This window comes from Schistocerca cancellata, chromosome 4, assembly GCF_023864275.1.
Source record: "Schistocerca cancellata isolate TAMUIC-IGC-003103 chromosome 4, iqSchCanc2.1, whole genome shotgun sequence".
Classification (NCBI taxonomy): domain Eukaryota; kingdom Metazoa; phylum Arthropoda; class Insecta; order Orthoptera; family Acrididae; genus Schistocerca; species Schistocerca cancellata.
The window spans coordinates 518,377,835-518,397,451 of NC_064629.1; the positions used below are offsets into that span (position 1 = coordinate 518,377,835).

General features: G+C 43.8%; 1 protein-coding gene across 2 annotated transcripts in view; it reads right to left on the reverse strand.

Annotated features, from left to right (window-relative positions):
- Positions 1-346, reverse strand: part of LOC126184709 (ribitol-5-phosphate xylosyltransferase 1-like) — a 41,458-nt gene extending 41,112 nt beyond the window's left edge. For both annotated transcript variants that reach the window (XM_049927230.1, XM_049927229.1), the window contains exon 1: positions 133-346. In XM_049927230.1, coding sequence (XP_049783187.1) covers positions 133-235 — 103 coding nt within the window. In that variant the 5' untranslated portion in view covers positions 236-346. The remainder of the gene's footprint in view (positions 1-132) is intronic.
- Between the last annotated feature and the right edge of the window lie 19,271 nt (positions 347-19,617).

Genomic DNA, 19,617 nt, shown 5'->3' on the forward strand with positions numbered 1-19,617 from the left:
ACTCAATATGTGTGAAGAAACGCAACTTAAATGAAAAACTGGTGCACAGCCAGCACAGAAAACACATTCTCTTTGTTGTCCAGGAACACAGCTGTGAGATAGTGAGAAACATAGAAAAATACAGTAATGTACCTTTGTCACCAACCACACAATATAGTTTGTACACAGCTATCAGGGTGACAACCACATAAACAACACACGAAGAAACCATTAAATATCGGCAAAATCGTTTCATTTCTTACTATGCCGTCACTTACTAACAGTTTCATTTTTCTCTTTATATGTATCAGATTTGTTTTTCAATCAAAGCGCGAAAAACAAAAACAACCAAAGATGACAATGGATCCTGTTGACATCTTCCACCATAGATATTGATCTATGGTCGAATGTTGCTTACGAAGCTGTTAGTACGATTAACGTCGATTCACACTTGACGTACAGGAACGGAAAATCAAATGGTGGAGTTCACATACGCTGTCAACGGAACAGAGCGGGACGTCGAAGTCAAGTTTACTTAGGAAGAAGGTTCTTGCATGAACGCTGGTGGGCCGACTGTATCGTCTGCTAATGTAGGAGTTAAACCCAATTCACACTGACCGTCACATTACGTCAAAACATTCCACTGTACAATTTAAATGGCAGCATTCACACAAGCCACCAACGGACCATCACGTCACGTCACGTCGCAGTTTCTTGGAAAGGAAGTTTTGGCGGCCTCATCGTCTCCTGATATCGAAAGCTAACTTACTTTCGCCCCGCTCACTCGTTTTAAAATAATGGATTTCATGCTTTTGTAGCTTCTTAATCTTTATATATATTTCCTACTAAGTCTTCTTCCACAACAATCGAGGTCAGATATCTGAAAGCGAACAATTATTTAGGTTTAACAGTAACAGGACAGAACTGGCGGCCACACTGAACATAAATAAGAACACAAGTTGATGAAGCAATTTTCATTAAATAAAGGGAAAAAGTCAGATCTAATGCAGGAGAAAAATTCAGTTGTTTATGACGATATTAGTTATGAAAGAAGAAACACATAATGGATAAGGCAAACAGGCGTAATGATTGGTGTGTAGTAAATAGCGAGCTATTTCTAATTTAGCCCCCAACTCAAGAGAAAGTTTCATAAATAGCTCCTTGGCATTCAAATGCTTATGTAAGTAGTTCGACAGTGGCAGGATTGTGGACTATCAAGACTGGTTTATCATTCTTTGATATTGCTACTTGTGTTGTTTAGGATTCCACGAATATCATGTGGATATGGAAATGAAGGGTTCAGGAGAGCCATACTTAGTGCTATGCAGGATCTCAGTGACAAAATATGACTAGCATCTGTGGGGAAGAACATATTGTTCACTCAGCTGCAAATGACTGTACAGGCACATCACCTGCCTTGAGTCAGGAGGGGAGGGAGGAGGAATTTACTGGGACCATACCCTGCGCCTCTTACTGCTTTTGCAAGAAAGCCACAAAAACATGCCACTGAGCTCTACTCGAATCTTCACCCCATTTATCCACACAATTTACTTACCATTTGGCGCCCTTCCCTCTACCTCCTTTTCTCTTGCACACTTTAATCCATGTTAATTTTCACTACTAACTGTGAATTGCATTGTATACAAATGTTTCACTTGGGCGCCCACGGTTTTCTCCTTACCTTGATGCCTCAAGCATCTGCTACTAATTATGATATGTTCTGATAGAAAACTTAACTGCTGTGGCACATCTGGTGCCTCTCTCAGTTTGGCGCCCCAAGTGGAGGATTGTGTCGCTTATGTCTTAAACTGACCCTGGCTTGACTCTCTGCTTCACTTTTCTCTCTCCCTTGCACAAATCCTGTGTCTGACTCAAGTTCTGCATTTCTCTTCCTTGCTGGCGTTTCCCTGTCTATGTCTACCATTTCCATTAATTCAGTTATCGGCTGCTAACAACGTCCTTTTACCATTTGTTCTGGGTGTGGGGAAGGGGGTTCTAGTTTGCTACTGCCTCTCCCCCTCCCCCACCCCCTCAATTATATCTTGCCCTCACTCTCACTTCCAAAATGTCACAGAAACCTATGATTTTAATAAAATAATAAAATCTATTAAAAAGTTAATATAATAATTGTAACAATAATTTATTTAGATGATTGCTTAGTACATTGCTTTATCAAAACTACAAGGAATTATAATTCAAAGAAACACATAATATGAAAAGCGTTTGTTTGAAAAATTGAAATTTACATGTTTCGTGCAATTTATTTAAAAACTAAACAGCAAAATACTCTCATAACCATGACAAAGACCTAATTTAAACACAATAAACGTAAAGCGTGTGCTCACTATTATCAGTGTTTCACTTAGCACATCATTGTGAACATGGCTCTGTAAATGACAGTTATGTGAGGGTGTAAATGGTGAGGAATGATGTTTCTCTAAGAGGATTCCATTTACATCCTGGCAAGTCAGTCGCTGTTACTTTTTTTCTTCATCATGCATCTTTCGTTTCCTGGCTTGCACTACTTACCTTCCTGTAGTTTGCCAATTCTTATTGTGGACTCACAAATCATGTTGGACTTTTGTTGACAGCAGCTATGGTCAGCCAGTGAATGGGCGCCTTTTCCTGGTTGCATTGTTATCTGCAGCCAGTTAGACCATAAGTCCATCCATGTGATCTAGCAACTGGTAGGTATCCTGTGTTAAAGATATTTTGTAATTTTCTGGAATCCTTGTCATGTTCGAGACTCTTAGTTTCTTCGATATTTATAAATTGATTCCCCCCCCCCCCCAGGTTTTCGCCTGCTTTCCAAGTTAGTTATACCCCTTTTACGATACTATAATAATTTTCGTACTGCAAAAGACGATACTATCAACACAACACCAGGGTGTTGGAAGAGCTGGTGATACTATGCCTTTTTTCGTTGTTTATCGTCCACATGGGGTAACTGCCGGTTTTCTCCACTCGCCCTTCTAGTAACGTGATTTTTATCTGTCGTCATCCTATCAGGAGGTTCCAAAAACGAGGTCTTCATAGTATATAGGATACTTTTTGTTAGTAGAATGTCGGAATTAGAAGCAGATTAAGACATACAGTTCCAAAGAATCACGTAGTTACACATTCTTCTTTGTTATGGAACATGTATTATGCTCTCACCATTTTGGAGAACGAAAATCTCCTCTACAAATATTGATTACACAAAAAATATTGCAAAACCCACCTCTGACTATCTGTCCATGTGATCCAGTATGCGATAAACAAAGGAGCCCATGTTGATGTGGTGTTCCTTGACTCCAAAAGGCATTCGATACTGTTCCACACAGTCGTTTAGTGAACAAACTACGAATTTACTGAGTATCAATCCATATTTGTAACAGCAGTCTGGACGTCGTTGCAGGTACGCTACCTGACAAAAAAAGTGGAGCACCCAGAAGAGGAGGGGGACACGAAATGAAACTTCACAGGTTGAGAGAGTATGTGATGTTATTCCAGGGGTTACCAAATTGAATCAAATTCACAACAAATCTGGTAATATGAGCCTACTTTATGACGTTGCCCCCCTCTGGCTTGGATGCATGCAATGATTCTGTGGAGAAAAGTGTCATGAAGTTGTTGTATCCTATGTCGAGGCAAAGTGGCTCACAAACGTTGTAACTAGTCTCTGATATCCTGGAGTTGACATCCACACTGGTCCAAAACATGTTCTATTGGAGACAGCTCTGAGGATCTTGCTCAGCATCATGCAAGTAGGTCATAGAAAGATGTATCTTGTGTGGACGAGCATTGTCCTCTTTACAAAGGGCACAATGGCACTGTTGCATGAGGACACAGAATGTCCATGACACACTGTTGTGCCATCAGAGTTCCCCCAATCACTACCAGCTGTGACCTAAAGTCATACCCGATTTTTCCCCACACCATGACACCAGGAGTAACACTGCTGCATCTCACCAAAACGTTGAAAGAATGGGACCCCTTCCCAGGTAGCTGACATACTCTCTGACAATAGTCACTCGAGGTACTACAGAACCACAATTCATCACTAAACACAATGTTTTGTCATTCGTCAACAGTCCCTGCTTCCAGTCATGGCACCACTTCATATCTACTCATTTGTGTGGGATGACATGGAATGTTGTAAGAAGGCCATTACTTGCTCTTGGATCACGGGTGCAAATGTGGGAGGGGTATGATGTATTTCGTGCACAATATGTTGATGCTACCTTGTGGTGATCAGACACTGTTGACTGGAACCTGGATGACGAGTATGCCTGCCCTCACGTTCCTGTACAGTCCAAATTGGGCCACTGTCACAGTCAAATGCCTCAAAAATCTGGATATTCCACAATTAGACCTACTGGCAAACCATGTCAGACACTGTTAACACTGCCTCACAACACCTCTGTGATCACTCAACTGTTGATTATGTTAGCATCCCTTATATATCCTATCAGGCTTGGTAGCAACATTAAACATGAACAACACTAATACACTCTTGTGGCCTTTCTATCTTCCTTCCTTTCTAGTGCCCTTTATCCAGCCGGGTCAGAACTGTTATTGTTCTTCTGCAGTTTCATAGAGAACAGTCATATCGTCATACAGTGACAGTGTTGGCCTGTGCAAATGCATTTTAAAGCTATTGCCAGTTGGCCCTCTCCTCCTCTGCAGTGAGAATCCGTGTATTCCTTCTGCGTGAGTCTACTGTAGTCTCATGGTCAACTGTGTTATTGCTTTGCGAAGCATTTGTGTAATGTGTATAGAAAGTGGAACATTGGAACCAGCCTGGTATTTATCTAGGTGGATGTGGAAAATCGCCTAAAAACCACATACAGGCTGGCCAGCACACTGACTCTGATCATTACCCGCAAGGCTGTTTCAATCTGGAGCTATGGTTGTCATTTTACCTGTCACAGAAAATTGTAACTATTATCATTAACAGACACAGCGGTGGTGTGTAGATATGGGAAAGTGCATTGGCATCTGACCACGTCATCTGGGTGATCCACTTTTTTGAGCAGGCAGTGTAGAACTCAACATGTTGCTTTTAACGGAAGAAAATCGACAGATGCATAATTAATTTTGGGTGTACTTAACTAGAGAGTTATAGGCTCATTACTGTTTACAGTTTATGTTAATGAATTACTGTGTTGTGATATGGCTATCTGTCGAGTAGCACGTCACTTCCGTATGACTTTGCCAGTGTAGTGTCTGAGACACCTGCACAAGCAAAGAATCCATGTACAATACTGTGTTTATTATTACAGCCAAACAAAATATAGAACTCTAGTATAATTGAACATTAATAGCGTATCCTAGAACAGATAGCCATCAATAACTAAGTCTGCAACTTGACATGCAGTATAAGTCTGATAGTTCCTCTTAATAGTCCATATCTACCAAGTTATTTTCCAAGACGACACCACAGCGATGGTGGTGGTACCGCCAGACCTGGATATCCGAGACCTGGATGTGGGCATTTGGTCTGTGGACACACAGACTCAGACACTGGAGTAGATCAAAGCGCAAAATGCCAGCGGATCTGTATGAACGTGTGACAAGAAATTGCACCAGCACACTGTGACTGAATGGCACTGCACCTGCACGTGACAACTACCACCAAGCACACTTCATGGAAAGTATAGTTTTTGTGAGCACCTGAAAAAACAATTGTGGAGAACCAATTCAAGCATAAGTATCTGCAGTAATAAATAGAGTTACAAGACCCAGTATCTACTTAAAATTTAACAATATGCCCATCAGTGTCCAAACCCAGAAAAACTGCACGATAAAAATGTTCAGGAACTAAGGTCACATTAGTTCCAATAGAATTAGCAGAAGAACAAATACTTTTATCTTTATCTACATTATGTTTAATAGAATGTACAGTAAAACAAACATCTTGAGCAGCACCACCTTTACAGCTTCGTAACTGAATATGAAGCACCTTATTTTCAAGTCTTAGGGGAGATTTGCATAGAACACTGGATTGCCTGCAGCACGAGAAGGATTGGTGCGGTGCAGTTTTTATAAATGTGCTTCAGCTTTGTGACCCTGTTTGTGCCAAAAGAGGCATTGCAGGTCTCGAAAAGGACAAGATGCCCTGTCATAGCGCATGAGGCGTTGGGCACAGGATTTGACAGGCAATGAGTAGAGGGAGTTGACGGGTTCTGGTCCTGTGGAGTAGCCTGAGGTCGTGGTGAGAAAGGAGGAGATTGGTGTTATTACGTCCCGTCGACAACGAGGTCATTAGAGACGGAGCGCAAGCTCGGGTGAGGGAAGGATGGGGAAGGAAATCGGCCGTGCCCTTTCAAAGGAACCATCCCGGCATTTGCCTGAAGTGATTTAGGGAAATCACGGAAAACCTAAATCAGGATGGCCGGAGACGGGATTGAGCCGTCGTCCTCCCGAATGCGAGTCCATTGTGCTAACCACTGCGCCACCTCGCTCGGTCGTGGTGAGAATGTCTTGTGGTATCACGTATTGCTACCACTTCATGGGCATCATAAATTGTCAACAGAGCTGCAAGTTTCGGACAGATGCCAATAACAGTCGTTCAGGCTCTGACGGACCCAGTGGTGCATGCCCGCTGACCTATGCCTACTGTGGGTCTGGACTACGAGCACAATCTGTCGCCGCAATACAAGATGGTCGGTGGCAACAACACAACTCACTCGCACTTGGAGCCTCTTTGCTACGTAATGCTATGCAGACGTCGTTAATACTTACTTCAGAGAGCCTCATCCTTGTTTCTGTTGTATGAGCTAGCCTCTATTCTTACTGCATTATTTGTAATGAGTCTTTGCACGCTTGGAGAAATACAAGTTAAGTAAATCTTCTGTTTATTGTGTTAACTTGTTTGCTAATTATTTCTGTTCCTGTCCAGCTTTGATACGATGATAGTTGCTACACCGCTCCATAGCCCACCTCTCCTTACCATTGTGTACGAAGTCGTACACAACATACCTGGTGACGAGTCATCATGCCTCTTTGTGGCTGTCTTCGAGTTTTCTTTCTCCCTATTCTGTTGTCTATTGCTATTATAGGTTTTTTTACATGTCTTTTATGTCCCCGCCGGCCAGGGTGGCCGAGCGGTTCTAGGCGCTACAGTCTGGAACCGTGCGACCGCTACGGTCGCAGGTCCGAATCCTGCCTCGGGCATGGATGTGTGTGATGTCCTTTGGTTAGTTAGGTTTAAGTAGTTCTAAGTTCTAGGGGACTGATGACCTCAGAAGTTAAGTGCCATAGTGCTCAGAGCCATTTGAACCTTTTATTTTTTATGTCCCCAGTGTTTGCCTTGCTTGTGCTCTTTATGTTCTACGTATCAAGGTTACTGCTTTCGCATCCCTTTTTGCTTTCTCTGTGCTTGTTTGTCTTGTTATTGTGTGCATCGCTTAATTATTACGGCTACTAATCTGCAATCGGCTGCTGAGTTGCCTGCAGTTGATCTAAGATGATGATGATTGGTGTTTTAGGGCGCACAACAGCGAGGTTATCAGCGCCCAAGCAGTTGATCTAACTCAGTTTATTCAGTTTCAGAGTCAACAAATGGCTCAACTGCTTGAAGTGATCAATTGCTTGATGACGGCACAGATGACTTCACACAAGATGCCGGACCCAACGCAGCGCCACCCCCTGCACTGTGTGCATATATGCCGCCATTTCGTGCGTTTGACGAGGCGAAGGAAGACTGGACGGAGTACCTCGTACGGTTCAACTTGCCCATCGCAGAGCATCACACACAAGGTACTCTTTTTCTTGGGCACGGCGGGAGTGACTATTCATCGGCTGTGCCCGAAGTTATTTCCAATGTCGTGCTCTGAGTTGGTACCATATGAGGACCTGTTGCAGGAGCTTAAAAAGTATTATGAGGACAGGGTACAAATGGCGGCTGCCCGTTAGAAATTATTTATTATTTAGGTTGCGTAAGCAAAAAGGACAGACATACCGTCAGTGGGTGACTGAATTGCAAGACCTTACTAGACACTGTAGACTCAATTGTGACTGTGACAAGTAATACGGTAATGCCATGATTCGTGATGCCATCACGCAAAATGTAGCTGACTCTCGAATTCAGGAACAGATTCTTTAATTTTAAAAAAATGGTTCAAATGGCTCTGAGCACAATGGGACTTAACATCTGAGGTCATCAGTCCCCTAGTACTTAGAAATACTGAAACCTAAACTAACCTAAAGACATCACACACACCTATGCCCGAGGCACGATTCGAACCTACGACCGTAGCGGTCGCGCGGTTCCAGACTGAAGCGACTAGAATCGCTCGGCCACACCGGCCGGCTGATTCTTTAATACCTGCATCAGAGTCTGCAAATTCTAGACTATCAAGATTTCTGCAGAAGTGCAGTAAACATTTTTAAGGTAGCGCCTGCTCGTTCTGTAGATAGCGGCGACAAACAGGCCTCGCAGCCAGCTAGCAAACAGTGGCCCGGCCGGCCTCAGCCACAACGCTCAGATAAACATGTATCGCGTCCGGCACAAGGTGTGAAGTCATGCCGTAGCTGTAATACGGCACGTGATCGCTGATCTTGCCCCTCACGTGAAGCAATGTGTGCTAACAGAAGCGCAAGACCTCCCCTTTGTTACTCTTCACGCAAGTCTGTTACAAACAGTGTGTAGTGTGTTTTCCAGGCGCCACAGCATTGTTAGTGCAAAACAACAGTGTAATAGCCGTTCAGGACAGGCTCCGAACTCTTCTGCAGTGCTACCTGAGAACAAAAAAGTTTTTGTGTCTCGTACTACTGGTGGATTTTGGGGTGGGTTGTTTGGGGGAAGAGACCAAACAGCGAGGTCATCGGTCTCATCGGATTAGAGAAGGAAGTCGGCCGTGCCCTTTCAAAGGAACCATCCCGGCATTTGCTGGAACGATTTAGGGAAATCGCGGAAAACCTAAATTAGGATGGCCGGACGCGGGTTTGAACCGTCGTCCTCCCGAATGCGAGTCCAGTGTCCGAGCGACTGACCTGCGGTTGTATGCTCCAAAAGGCACTTCTGCCGATTCTGTAAGTCAAATGGTTCAAATGGCTCTGAGCACTATGGAACTTAACTTCTGAGGTCATCAGTCCCCTAGAACTTAGAACTACTTAAACCTAACTAACCTAAGGGCATCACACACATCCATGCCCGAGGCAAGATTCGAACCTGCGACCGTAGCGGTCGCGCGGTTCCAGACTGTAGCGCCTAGAACCGCTCGGCCACGCCGGCGGGCTCTATAAGACATCTCAATAAATTTATATATCATTCCGAATTTGTAAAGTCCTTTTTGGCTCACCCTGTATGTGTTTTTTTCAGATTGAAATTGAGTACTTAGGACATATCATTATAGCCAGGGGGTTCACCCTTTGCAATCAAATTTGTTTGCTATCTGTGCCCTTTCACCCCCACGCAATGTGTAGGATTGCAGTCTATGCTAGGGAAGCTCACATATTACATCCGATTTATTCCTAACGCCACTAAAACTGTGACTCACTTTGAGGAAGAATTTTTCTTTTGTTTGGTCGCAAGAGTGTCAGTCTTCTTTCCGGAAGTTGAAAGATGTTTTGATTATTGATCAATGACTCGTTCGTTTTGATCCAGCCAAACCTGTATTCTTGCCTGTGGATGCTTCCTCTTACAGCATCGATGCAGTTTTGTTGCTTAAATCCAGTGCTGTTGACAGGCTGATTGCCTTTACATCGAAGCTGTTGAACAAAGCTCGATGAAAGATTAAAAAGAAGACTCTCGCTATTATTCGTGCTGTCAGTAAGTTTCACCAGTATCTATTTGGCGCAAAATTTTACTTGGTTACTGACCATAGGCTGTCTTTGTTTAGTCCTTCTCCGTCAGTCCCAACGGGCACAGCGCAGAATCTGCAACGATGGGCTCTCCTTTTGTCAAATTACCAATATGAGATTGTGTTTCAGCCCGCTTCTAAGCATACGAACACAGGTGCTCTTTCTCACCTCCCTGTTGGCCCAGATTCCGCATTCGGTGAGTCCTCTGCTTCTTGTTGTTACGTTGATGCAAAAGACACAGATGCTTTGCGTAGTTTTTAGCCTAATCACCGGAAGATTGTCCAGGCCACTGTAGAGGATCTTGATTTGCAGTTTCTGTGGCACTACATACGCACTGGTTGCTCGTGTTCAGCCAGACAAACTCATAGTTCGATGGTTCGCCGATATTTTGCCCATCGGCACGTCCTTGCAGTTTACAGTGGTGTCAATTTGCTTCACACCAGCAGTGACCAGTCACTTGGTGTGGTACTCCAGGCTCTCTGGCCTGATGTGCTTCGTTTGATGCACCAAGGTAACTGGACCGTCGTCTGCACCAAGCAGTCGGCACGACCCCATTGCATTTGGCATGGTCTGGATGCGCAAATTCAATAGTGAACTTCTCAGTGCCACACCTGTGCTGAAGTTCAGTCAGCCCCGCCTCAGCAGTTCTTTGAATGGCCCAAACCTCGTGCACCTTTGCGACGTTTGCACCTGGATTTCGTCGCTCCTTACTGGAATACACGCTGGCTCATCATGATTGACGCTTTCGGCAAATTTTCCTGGTTAGTTCATGTGCACTCTACTAGAGCTCGTTCCACAATACAGGTCTGTTCATCAATCTTTTGCCTCAACGGTTTGCCTGAAATGATTTTGACTGGCAATAGACCTCAGTTTGTTGCCGCTGAGCTTGAACAGGTTTGTGCAACCTCCAGCATCAGCCACATCATGAGTGCGCCATTCCACCCTCAATCCCATGGCGAAAGTGATCGATTTGCACGAACATTTAAGCAACAGATGGACAAACTTTGTGCCTTCAACACATGGGATCAAGCCCTGTTGCTATTCTTGTCTTCCTACTGCTCCTGGCCAAGTGACGGACCATCGCTGGCATTGAGTTGTTACATGGATGGCGCGACTGTACCTTGCCTCGATTGCTACACCTACTTTGGCAGGTTGTGCCCACTCTGTCCAGACAGGCAAATTATAACACTAATTATTCGGTCTTTTACAGATTTTATGGAGGACGGAGGCGCTGGAAGCGAGGCATCATTTTATGTCTTCTTAGATATTTTCTCTTTTTACTGCAGGGACCAAGAGAATTGCTAAGATACCACAAGGATCAAAGTTGTCCACATGAATTGCATGATCCTGCGGCAGGCTTTGTGCTTTCAAATTTCTTGACACCTGGACACAGAGCCCTTGCTGCATCCAGCTCCCATCCACAGCGTCGGCCTCGGTCCCAGAGCTTATCGAAGTCGATACTCTTTCATATTAGTGGCTATCTAGACAGCCACAGTCGTCTGGGGTGGGCCTCTCTTCCCAGCTGATGTCCGATGTCCCGCCTCAGGTCCCTCTGCAGTTGTCGAGATGCCTCCAACTTCACTTGCTGCTCCACCACTGGATGTAGATGTGTACCCTCTGCCTGGTTTTTGGCTAAAATTCCCAGGCAGGCTCAGGGTGTATGTCAGGGTGAAGGTGGGAGGTCGGCACCAGCCTCAGTTTTGGCTCCCGTCTCCTCATTGCGACTTGCATCCAGCCCTTTCCCCTGTCGTCGTTCTCTCATTTACACTACGTGACAATGGTGAGGAAGTTTGGGGGAGAAGGGATGTGGTGTCATGTATTGATACCACCGCACAGACCTCATAAGTTGTCAATGGAATTTCAAGTTTCCGTCAGATCTCGATAGTGATCGTGCTCGATCCAATGGACCCAATTGTGCACGCCCACTGAGCCACGCCTCCACGCGTCTGACTATGAGCGCTCTATGCTATTGCAATACAGGACGGCCAGTGGCAGCGATACAGCCCATTCGCACATGGAGACTATTCTCTACGTGACGCTAGACAGACATCGCCTAGTCGCGACTCTGGCACCATCATTCATGTTTACTTCAGGGAGCTTCGTCCTTGTTGCTGTTATGTGAACTCAATTCTGTCGCTTGTTGCATTACTTGTATTAAGTCTTCATACACTAGGAAGAATACTAGTTAAGTAAATGTTCTGTTTATTGTATTAACTTGTTCGCTAATCTGTCCAGTTTACCTACGACAACTGTTACTGTACCATTCTGTAATCCACACCTCTTTGCCATTTTGTACAAAGTTGTACACAACATGTTTGGAAGGCGAAATGGAGTGCAGGTGCAAGGCATAGCCTAATACCTAGGTGGCAGACGACCACCAGAGGAAGGGGAGAGGGGGGGGGGGCTAATGTGTGGCCTGAGGTCTGGATGTCTCGTGTAGATGACCTGACAGAATCATCGCTAATGGCAGGATGGTGCAGATGACCTGACTGAGAATCATCACTAATAGCAGGATGCTGAAAAATCATCTGAAACACATCAGAATCATTGCACCGAAATGTCTTTGCAGTGTTTTGAGCTTGTTCAAAAGCAACACCACTAATAAACATTAATATAAATAGCGATTTTTCAGATGGAGGAGGTCATTCTGGAGCCCTGAATCCAGATCATGAACTAGTAACGTGTGCCTGACCGCAGAATCTGTGCAAGACCAGACACAGTTCGGATTTTCACATCTGACAGTCACAAGTTACACCTTGCAAGGAGGCAATCCATTCAGTATATGACTGTCCAGATTGTTTCTATGTACGAAAAAAATTATCGTGTGCTTCCGCCATAGGAAAGTTATCCTGGAAATATGTGCTAGTTTACTCGTTATGTCCGTATAACTCAGTTCACTTGCTTGCTTATCCAGAAAAAGTTGCTTCACAAGTTCAAATACAGGAGCATCACGGGTGGACAAGAAAAATGCATGCTTCGTTATATCACCATAATGTGCATAAATAGCAAGGTGTTGTTTCAAGGAGTCCATGTAACAGCTCCGCTGGTCCTGCATAACGTCGAATAGGAAGGGGAATGCAGGAGGTGGACCCTGAAAGTCTAGGTTGTGCTGTGACTCTTCCTCCAAGTGCTATAGCAACCAGCCCTGTGCAGCTACCAAAGTGTCCAGCGTAGTCTGCAGGAAATGGAAGAGGGTAAACATGGGAACAGAGAAGCCAACAGTTTCTGCCATCTGAAATAATACAATCACAATAAGAATTAGTAGCATGGAACACGCAACCAATACTCGGGTAAGCAAAACATTGATCGAAGTTCCAGTACAAGGCCACTAAGGAAATACCCAGGGATCAGAGGAAGCACAATGCACTGCAACGAAATGTGAAAATAAACAGAATGTATCATGATGGAAAAGGTCACATTGTCACTGCGCAAGCACCTGAGAAGAGTTAAAAAGAAGTTCACACCCTGAGCAGTGCAGGAGAAGTGGAAGTTTCCAAACACAGTACCGAGGAGTTGCAAAATGTGTAGGCTAGAATCAAAATCGACTGTGTCACTGTTGTGGCATGGCTATTTGTCCAGTAGCATGTCACCTCAATATGCCCGTTGCAGTATAGTGCCAGAGACAACCACATAAATAAATAATCCAAGTACTACAACTGTGTTTGTTAGCACACTCAGACGGAATGTAGAAAAAAATGGTTCAAATGGCTCTGAGCACTATGGGACTCAACATCGTAGGTCATAAGTCCCCTAGAACTTAGAACTACGTAAACCTAACTAACCTAAGGACATTACACACACCCATGCCCGAGGCAAGATTCGAACCTGCGACCGTAGCAGTCCCGCGGTTCCGGACTGCAGCGCCAGAACCGCTAGACCACCGCGGTCGGCCACGGAATGTAGAATTTTGGTTTAATTTAACATTAATAGCGCCTCCAAGAACAGGTAACCTCCCATAAGTAAAACTACATCTGGATATTCAGTACAGATCTGATGCATGCGGTACAGATCTGATCTTACAAGTCAGTATCTACCAAGTTATATTCCAAGGTGACATCCTGGAGGTCCACTGCACTGGCTGTGGTACCGCTCTCCGATGACTGCCGTAAATGGTAGCTCACTGGCTTTTTAGCGTGGACTCAACTGTGGACTGGTCACACTGTGAACTCACTGTGGAAAGAGCGTAGTCTGACTGTACAGGCCTGGTGACGCTATTTATATTATCACACTGATGAGTGCATTCAATCCATGTCATTGGATAGCCGGCCGGGATGACAAGCTGCTTGCTGTTTGGCACTTCACGCAACATGTTATCATTCGATGAGTGATCGATATCTACGGAAGGCTAGTTCCATTAGCTGCGGCGCTCTCTTGAAGCGACTGTCGCTACCAGTTTTGCCAAATGGCTACTCCTGCTGATTATGCAACTGGTGACACCGTGTGATACAAAGGGATGTCGTCCAGTGGGCACTGGAGGACGGAAAACACTGGATAACGTTGGGGGCTCCATGAGACTATTCGGTGAGGATGCTGTTATATATAGAAAAGTTACAATGCCAGAAGGATACAACGACATTCAGGAGAACCTGCAGCAGATCAATGACTGTTGCAGGACTGGTAGTTGAGTGTAGGGACTGGAAGTTGACCCTGAACGAAAATAAATGTAACGCCTTGCGCATAAATAGGCATAAAGAATCACTACTGTTCGACTAAACTACGGATGATAAATCACTGGGAACAGTTACTACCGAAAATACCTTGGAATGACCATCCGGAATGGTATAAAGTGGAATGACTACATAATAAAAATAGTACGAAAGACGGATGTCAGGCTGAAGTCACTGGGAAAATTTTAAGGAAATATAATTCATCCAGAAAAGAAGTGGCTTACAAAATAACTGTTTGACTGATTCCCTAGTACCTTTTATCGGTCTGGGACCTTAATGACACAGATAGATAAGAAAGAGAAGTCCAATAAAGACCAGTGTGTTTTGTCACGTGATCGTTAACTCGGCGCGAGAACTTTCGCACTGTCAGGCGCCACAAGAGAGGAGTTGCGCATCACGGAGAGGCTTAGTACTAAAGTATCGAGAGCGTACAATCAACAGAGAATCAAGCAATGTATTACTTACTCCCATATACGTATTGCAAATGGACCAAAATGTGAACATCAGAGAAATTTCAGCTTATGCAAGATTTTCCGGCAGTCATTCTTCCCATGTGACATTCGTGAATGTCAGAGGAATGGGGAGAAAAGGTAGTGGTCCGAGAAATATGTTTCGACCCACACCATAAGGTGGTTTGCGGAGTATAGATGTAGATGTCAAATTTATATACCCACGACTGTGACCAAAAAACTAATTATGAACAAAACTAATAACAGATTGTATGCAAGAACTGCTACAATCGAGAACCATCTGTCCATCATCTAGTTGCTAGCAGAAAGTCCCAGCACTCTACAAAGCAGCCAGCGTGTACACTATAACATTATCTAATACTGTTAGTACTCCTGTTACAGGCCCCTTCCGCCGGAAGTTCGAGTCCTCTCTCGGGCATGAGGGTGTGTGTTGTTCTTATCATAAGTTAGTTTAAGTCTAGGGACCTATGACCTCAGGAGTTTGGTCCCTTAGGTATTCACACACATCTGAACTCATGTTACAGGAAAAGTCAAGTATAACACTACATGTTACATTAGAGCAAGTCCCTCATAATGTTAATCCTTTGACAGAAATTTTAAAGTTGACCGTGCTCGTGTATTAATGAAAATAATTTGTACCATATTTCTTCACCAGAAAGAGTACTTACTGAGAGGAGATAGCAGCTATTTTAGCGGTAATCGAACGAACAATATTACAGTTGGAAAGTAAACTTGTCAACAGGCATACCAGTATGGTCACCAGTCGAATTAGGCACAGTAATTCCAAGTACACATACTGTTAATCAAGTAAACTAACTGCTGTATGTATCTTTACTTGGAAGATAAATCTGTTTTGTAAATTGGACACGAAAACAGCATCACACCCTAGTATTTATTGGTAAAGTAGGCAGCCACGAGCAAATCAGATAAAAGCTTAAAATGTATTATCGTAGTCATGGCTTTTGCTGTAAGACACTGTAAAATATCTTCTTGGAGTCAGAATTTTACAATTTTGAGCAAACCCATAAATGCCATGATCTAGTAACCACTATAAAGCCACATCCGAGGCATAATTATTCCACTCTTGCTACAATTCTTTCCTCATTAAGCACTCAGGATGTTAGTTGGTTGGATGTTGGCCACCGACTGTCTCTGCCACAACGACCTCTTGAGCTACTTCACGCCAAATCACTTTGTACAGTCCCACCTAAAGCTTTTCATTGTGGAGGGACTTACCCCGAGGTTTTACATTTCACACAATCCTACATCCCCCGCGTATGAAGCAATTTATGTACAATACTTTAACATTTTTTTATTATGAAAGAACAAAGCTTTCAGAAATACACTGAAGAGCCAAAGAAACTTGTACACCTGTCTAATATCGTGTAGGGCCCCCGCGAGCACCCCGAAGTGCTGCAACACGACGTGGCATGGGCTCGACTAATGTCTGAAGTAGTGATGGAGGGAATTGACACCATGAATCCTGCAGGGCTGTCCATAAATCAGTACGAATACGAAGGGGTGGAGATCTCTTCTGAACAGCACGTTGCAAGGCATCCCAGATATGCTCAATAATGTTCATGTCTGAGGAGTCTGGTGGCCATCGAAAGTGTTTAAACTCAAAAGAGTGTTCCTGCAGCGACTCTATAGGAATTCTGGAAGTGTGGTGCGTCGCATTGTCCTGCTGGAATTGGCAAACTCTGTCGGAATGCACAATGGACATGAATGGATGCAGGTGATCAGACAGGATGCTTGCGTACGTGTCACCTGTCAGAGTCGTATCTAGAAGTATCACTGGTCCCATATCACTCCGCCGGCCGGTGTGGCCGAGCGGTTCTAGGCGCTTCAGTCCGGAACCGCGCTGCTGCTACGGTCGCAGGTACGAATCCTGCCTCGGGCATGGATGTGTGTGTTGTCCTTAGGTTAGTTAGGTTTAAGTAGTTCTAAGTTCTAGGGGACTGATGATCACAGATGTTAAGTCCCATAGTGCTCAGAGCCATTTGAACCATTTGAACCTTTGACAGAGCACGGCCAATTTACTTCCCCATCCTTCCCTTATCCGATGGGACCGATGACCTCACTGTTTGATCCCCTCCTCCAAATCAACCAACCTTTCTGTCGTGCAGTCATCAAAGATACAAAAGTGGGCCTTCGGCTCCAAAAGCCCATATCAATTATGTTTCATTGAATGATTCGCACGCTGGCACTTGTTGATGGATCAGCACTGAAATCTGCAACAATTTACCGAAGGGTTGCACTTCTGTCACGCTGAACGACTCTCTTCAGTCGTCGTTGTTCTTTCAGGATGTTTTTTCCGGCCGCAGCGATGTCCGAGAGTTGATGTTTTACCGGATTCCTGAAATTCACAGTACACGCGTGAAATGGTCGTACGGGAAAATCCCCACTTTTTCGCTGCCTCGGAGATGCTGAGTCCCATCGCTCGTGCGCTGACTATAACACCACGTTCAAACTCATTTAAATCTTGATAACTTGACATTGTAGCAGCAATAACCGATCTAACAACGTGCCAAACACTTGTTGTGTTATATAGACAATGCCGACCGCAGCGCCGTGTTCTGCTTCTTTACATAGCTCTGTAATTGAATACGCATGCCTATGCCAGTTACTTTGGCGCTTCAGTGTATAGTCACAAATTAATTCAGTTAACATAATTTTACAGAAATAAGAACATTCATATCCACACGTGTTGAGTCAAAGACTATTATAACACAGATATTGCAATATTCGTAGGGACCATCTAAGTTATTACGCGTGCTCTGATGTTGCATGCTACACTGTCCTGCATCACAACACCGACTTCTCGTATTGGTGGTATCGCCAGTTAGTTATTACACACATGAAATGCCACTTTGTATTCTCCTACTATAATTATAATGTAACGTAACATAATCTCAGGTTTTTTTCATAAAATACCGAGTGATCAAAAAGTCAGTATAAATTTGAAAACTGAATAAATCTCGGGATAATGTAGATAGAGAGGTGCAAATTGACACACATGCTTGGAATGACATGGGGTTTTATTAGAACCAAAAAATACAAACGTTCAAAAAATGTCCGGCAGATGGCGCTTCATCTGATCAGAATAGCAATAATTAGTATAACAAAGTAAGACAAAGCAAAGCTAATGTTCTTTACAGGAAATACTCAATATGTCCACCATCATTCCTCAACAATAGCTGTAGTCGAGGAATAATGTTGTGAACAGCACTGTAAAGCATGTCCGGAGTTATGGTGAGGCATTGGCGTCGGATGTTGTCTTTCAGTATCCCTAGAGATGTCGGGTCGATCACGATACACTTGCGACTTCAGATAACCCCAAAGCCAATAATCGCACGGACTGAGGTCTGGAGACCTGGGATGCCAAGCATGACGAAAGTGGCGACTGAGCACACGATCATCACCAAACGACGCGCGCAAGAGATCTTTCACGCGTCTAGCAATATGGGGTGTTTTTTTGGGTTCTAATAAAACCCCATGTCATTCCAAGCATGTGTGTCAATTTTTACCTCTCTATCTACATTATTCCGTGGTTTATTAAGTTTTCAAATTTATACTGACTTTTTGATCACCCAGTATATAAGCTTCATTCCAACAATTAGCTCTCATTATGCAGTAATGTTTCACAAAACATTTTTACATACTAGCATGTCAAAATCAGGAATAGAAACGAGTTAATGCTGATTAGATTACGCAGATATCTTGGTTTTAATCAGTAGTTGGTAGACGTTTTTCTTCTTGTGGCGGTTCACAATACTTAAAGAGATCTGGAATAGTACTGTGTCAGTGAGAGTATGTACGTGTATAACATGCTGAGTGAGTTGGTTAACTGGTGTGATAGAACAGGTAACAGAAATGAATGAGAATACATATTAGCTGTTTCGTTTAAAATATCTTATGCTTTCCTTTTCATTTCAGGCTATACTGATGATCATGAGGAGGTTTCCTCCTATCGTCCTATCCACAGATAGGTGTAGCTTGACCAGAAGTAGATCACACATAATACTGAAAGAGAAAACCTGTACCGAGCAAGCTTAAACTGTGGTCAAGTCACTCAATTAGTTTTAGGGGATAAAATGGTAAAAATATAAATCTAATAACCTGATTTAGGTTTCCCTTAGTTTCCCTAAACAGGATATTTCCTCAGATCAACACCATGAGTTATAACAACCTCCATCATCACCCAATTAAGTTATTGCTCTGGTTCTAATAACGTAAATGTCTATGGGATATTAAGTTCTGAAACGTTCTATCTGCCTACAGCCCTTCGGTAAAAAGAAAGAAATTCTCTTGTGTATCGTTGATGCTAAACATCGTCTCGGGCCAGATATTACGATATTACTCGTAGGTCAACTGCACGCCGGCCGGAGTGGCCGTGCGGTTCTAGACGCTACAGTCTGGAACCGAGCGTCCGCTACGGTCGCAGGTTCAAATCCTGCCTCGGGCATGGATGTGTGTGATGTCCTTAGGTTAGTTAGGTTTAATTAGTTCTAAGTTCTAGGCGACTGATGACTTAAGAAGTTAAGTCGCATAGTGCTCAGAGCCATTTGAACCTTTTTTTTTTTGTCAACTGCACGGCAATTAAAAAGGTCAATAAGTGAGTTTTCGAAAACCAACACATGAGCCGTAATGTGGCGTACTTGTTGATAGCATTAACTTAGAAGCTTCGATTTTGTACAGAACGAAGGGTCCGG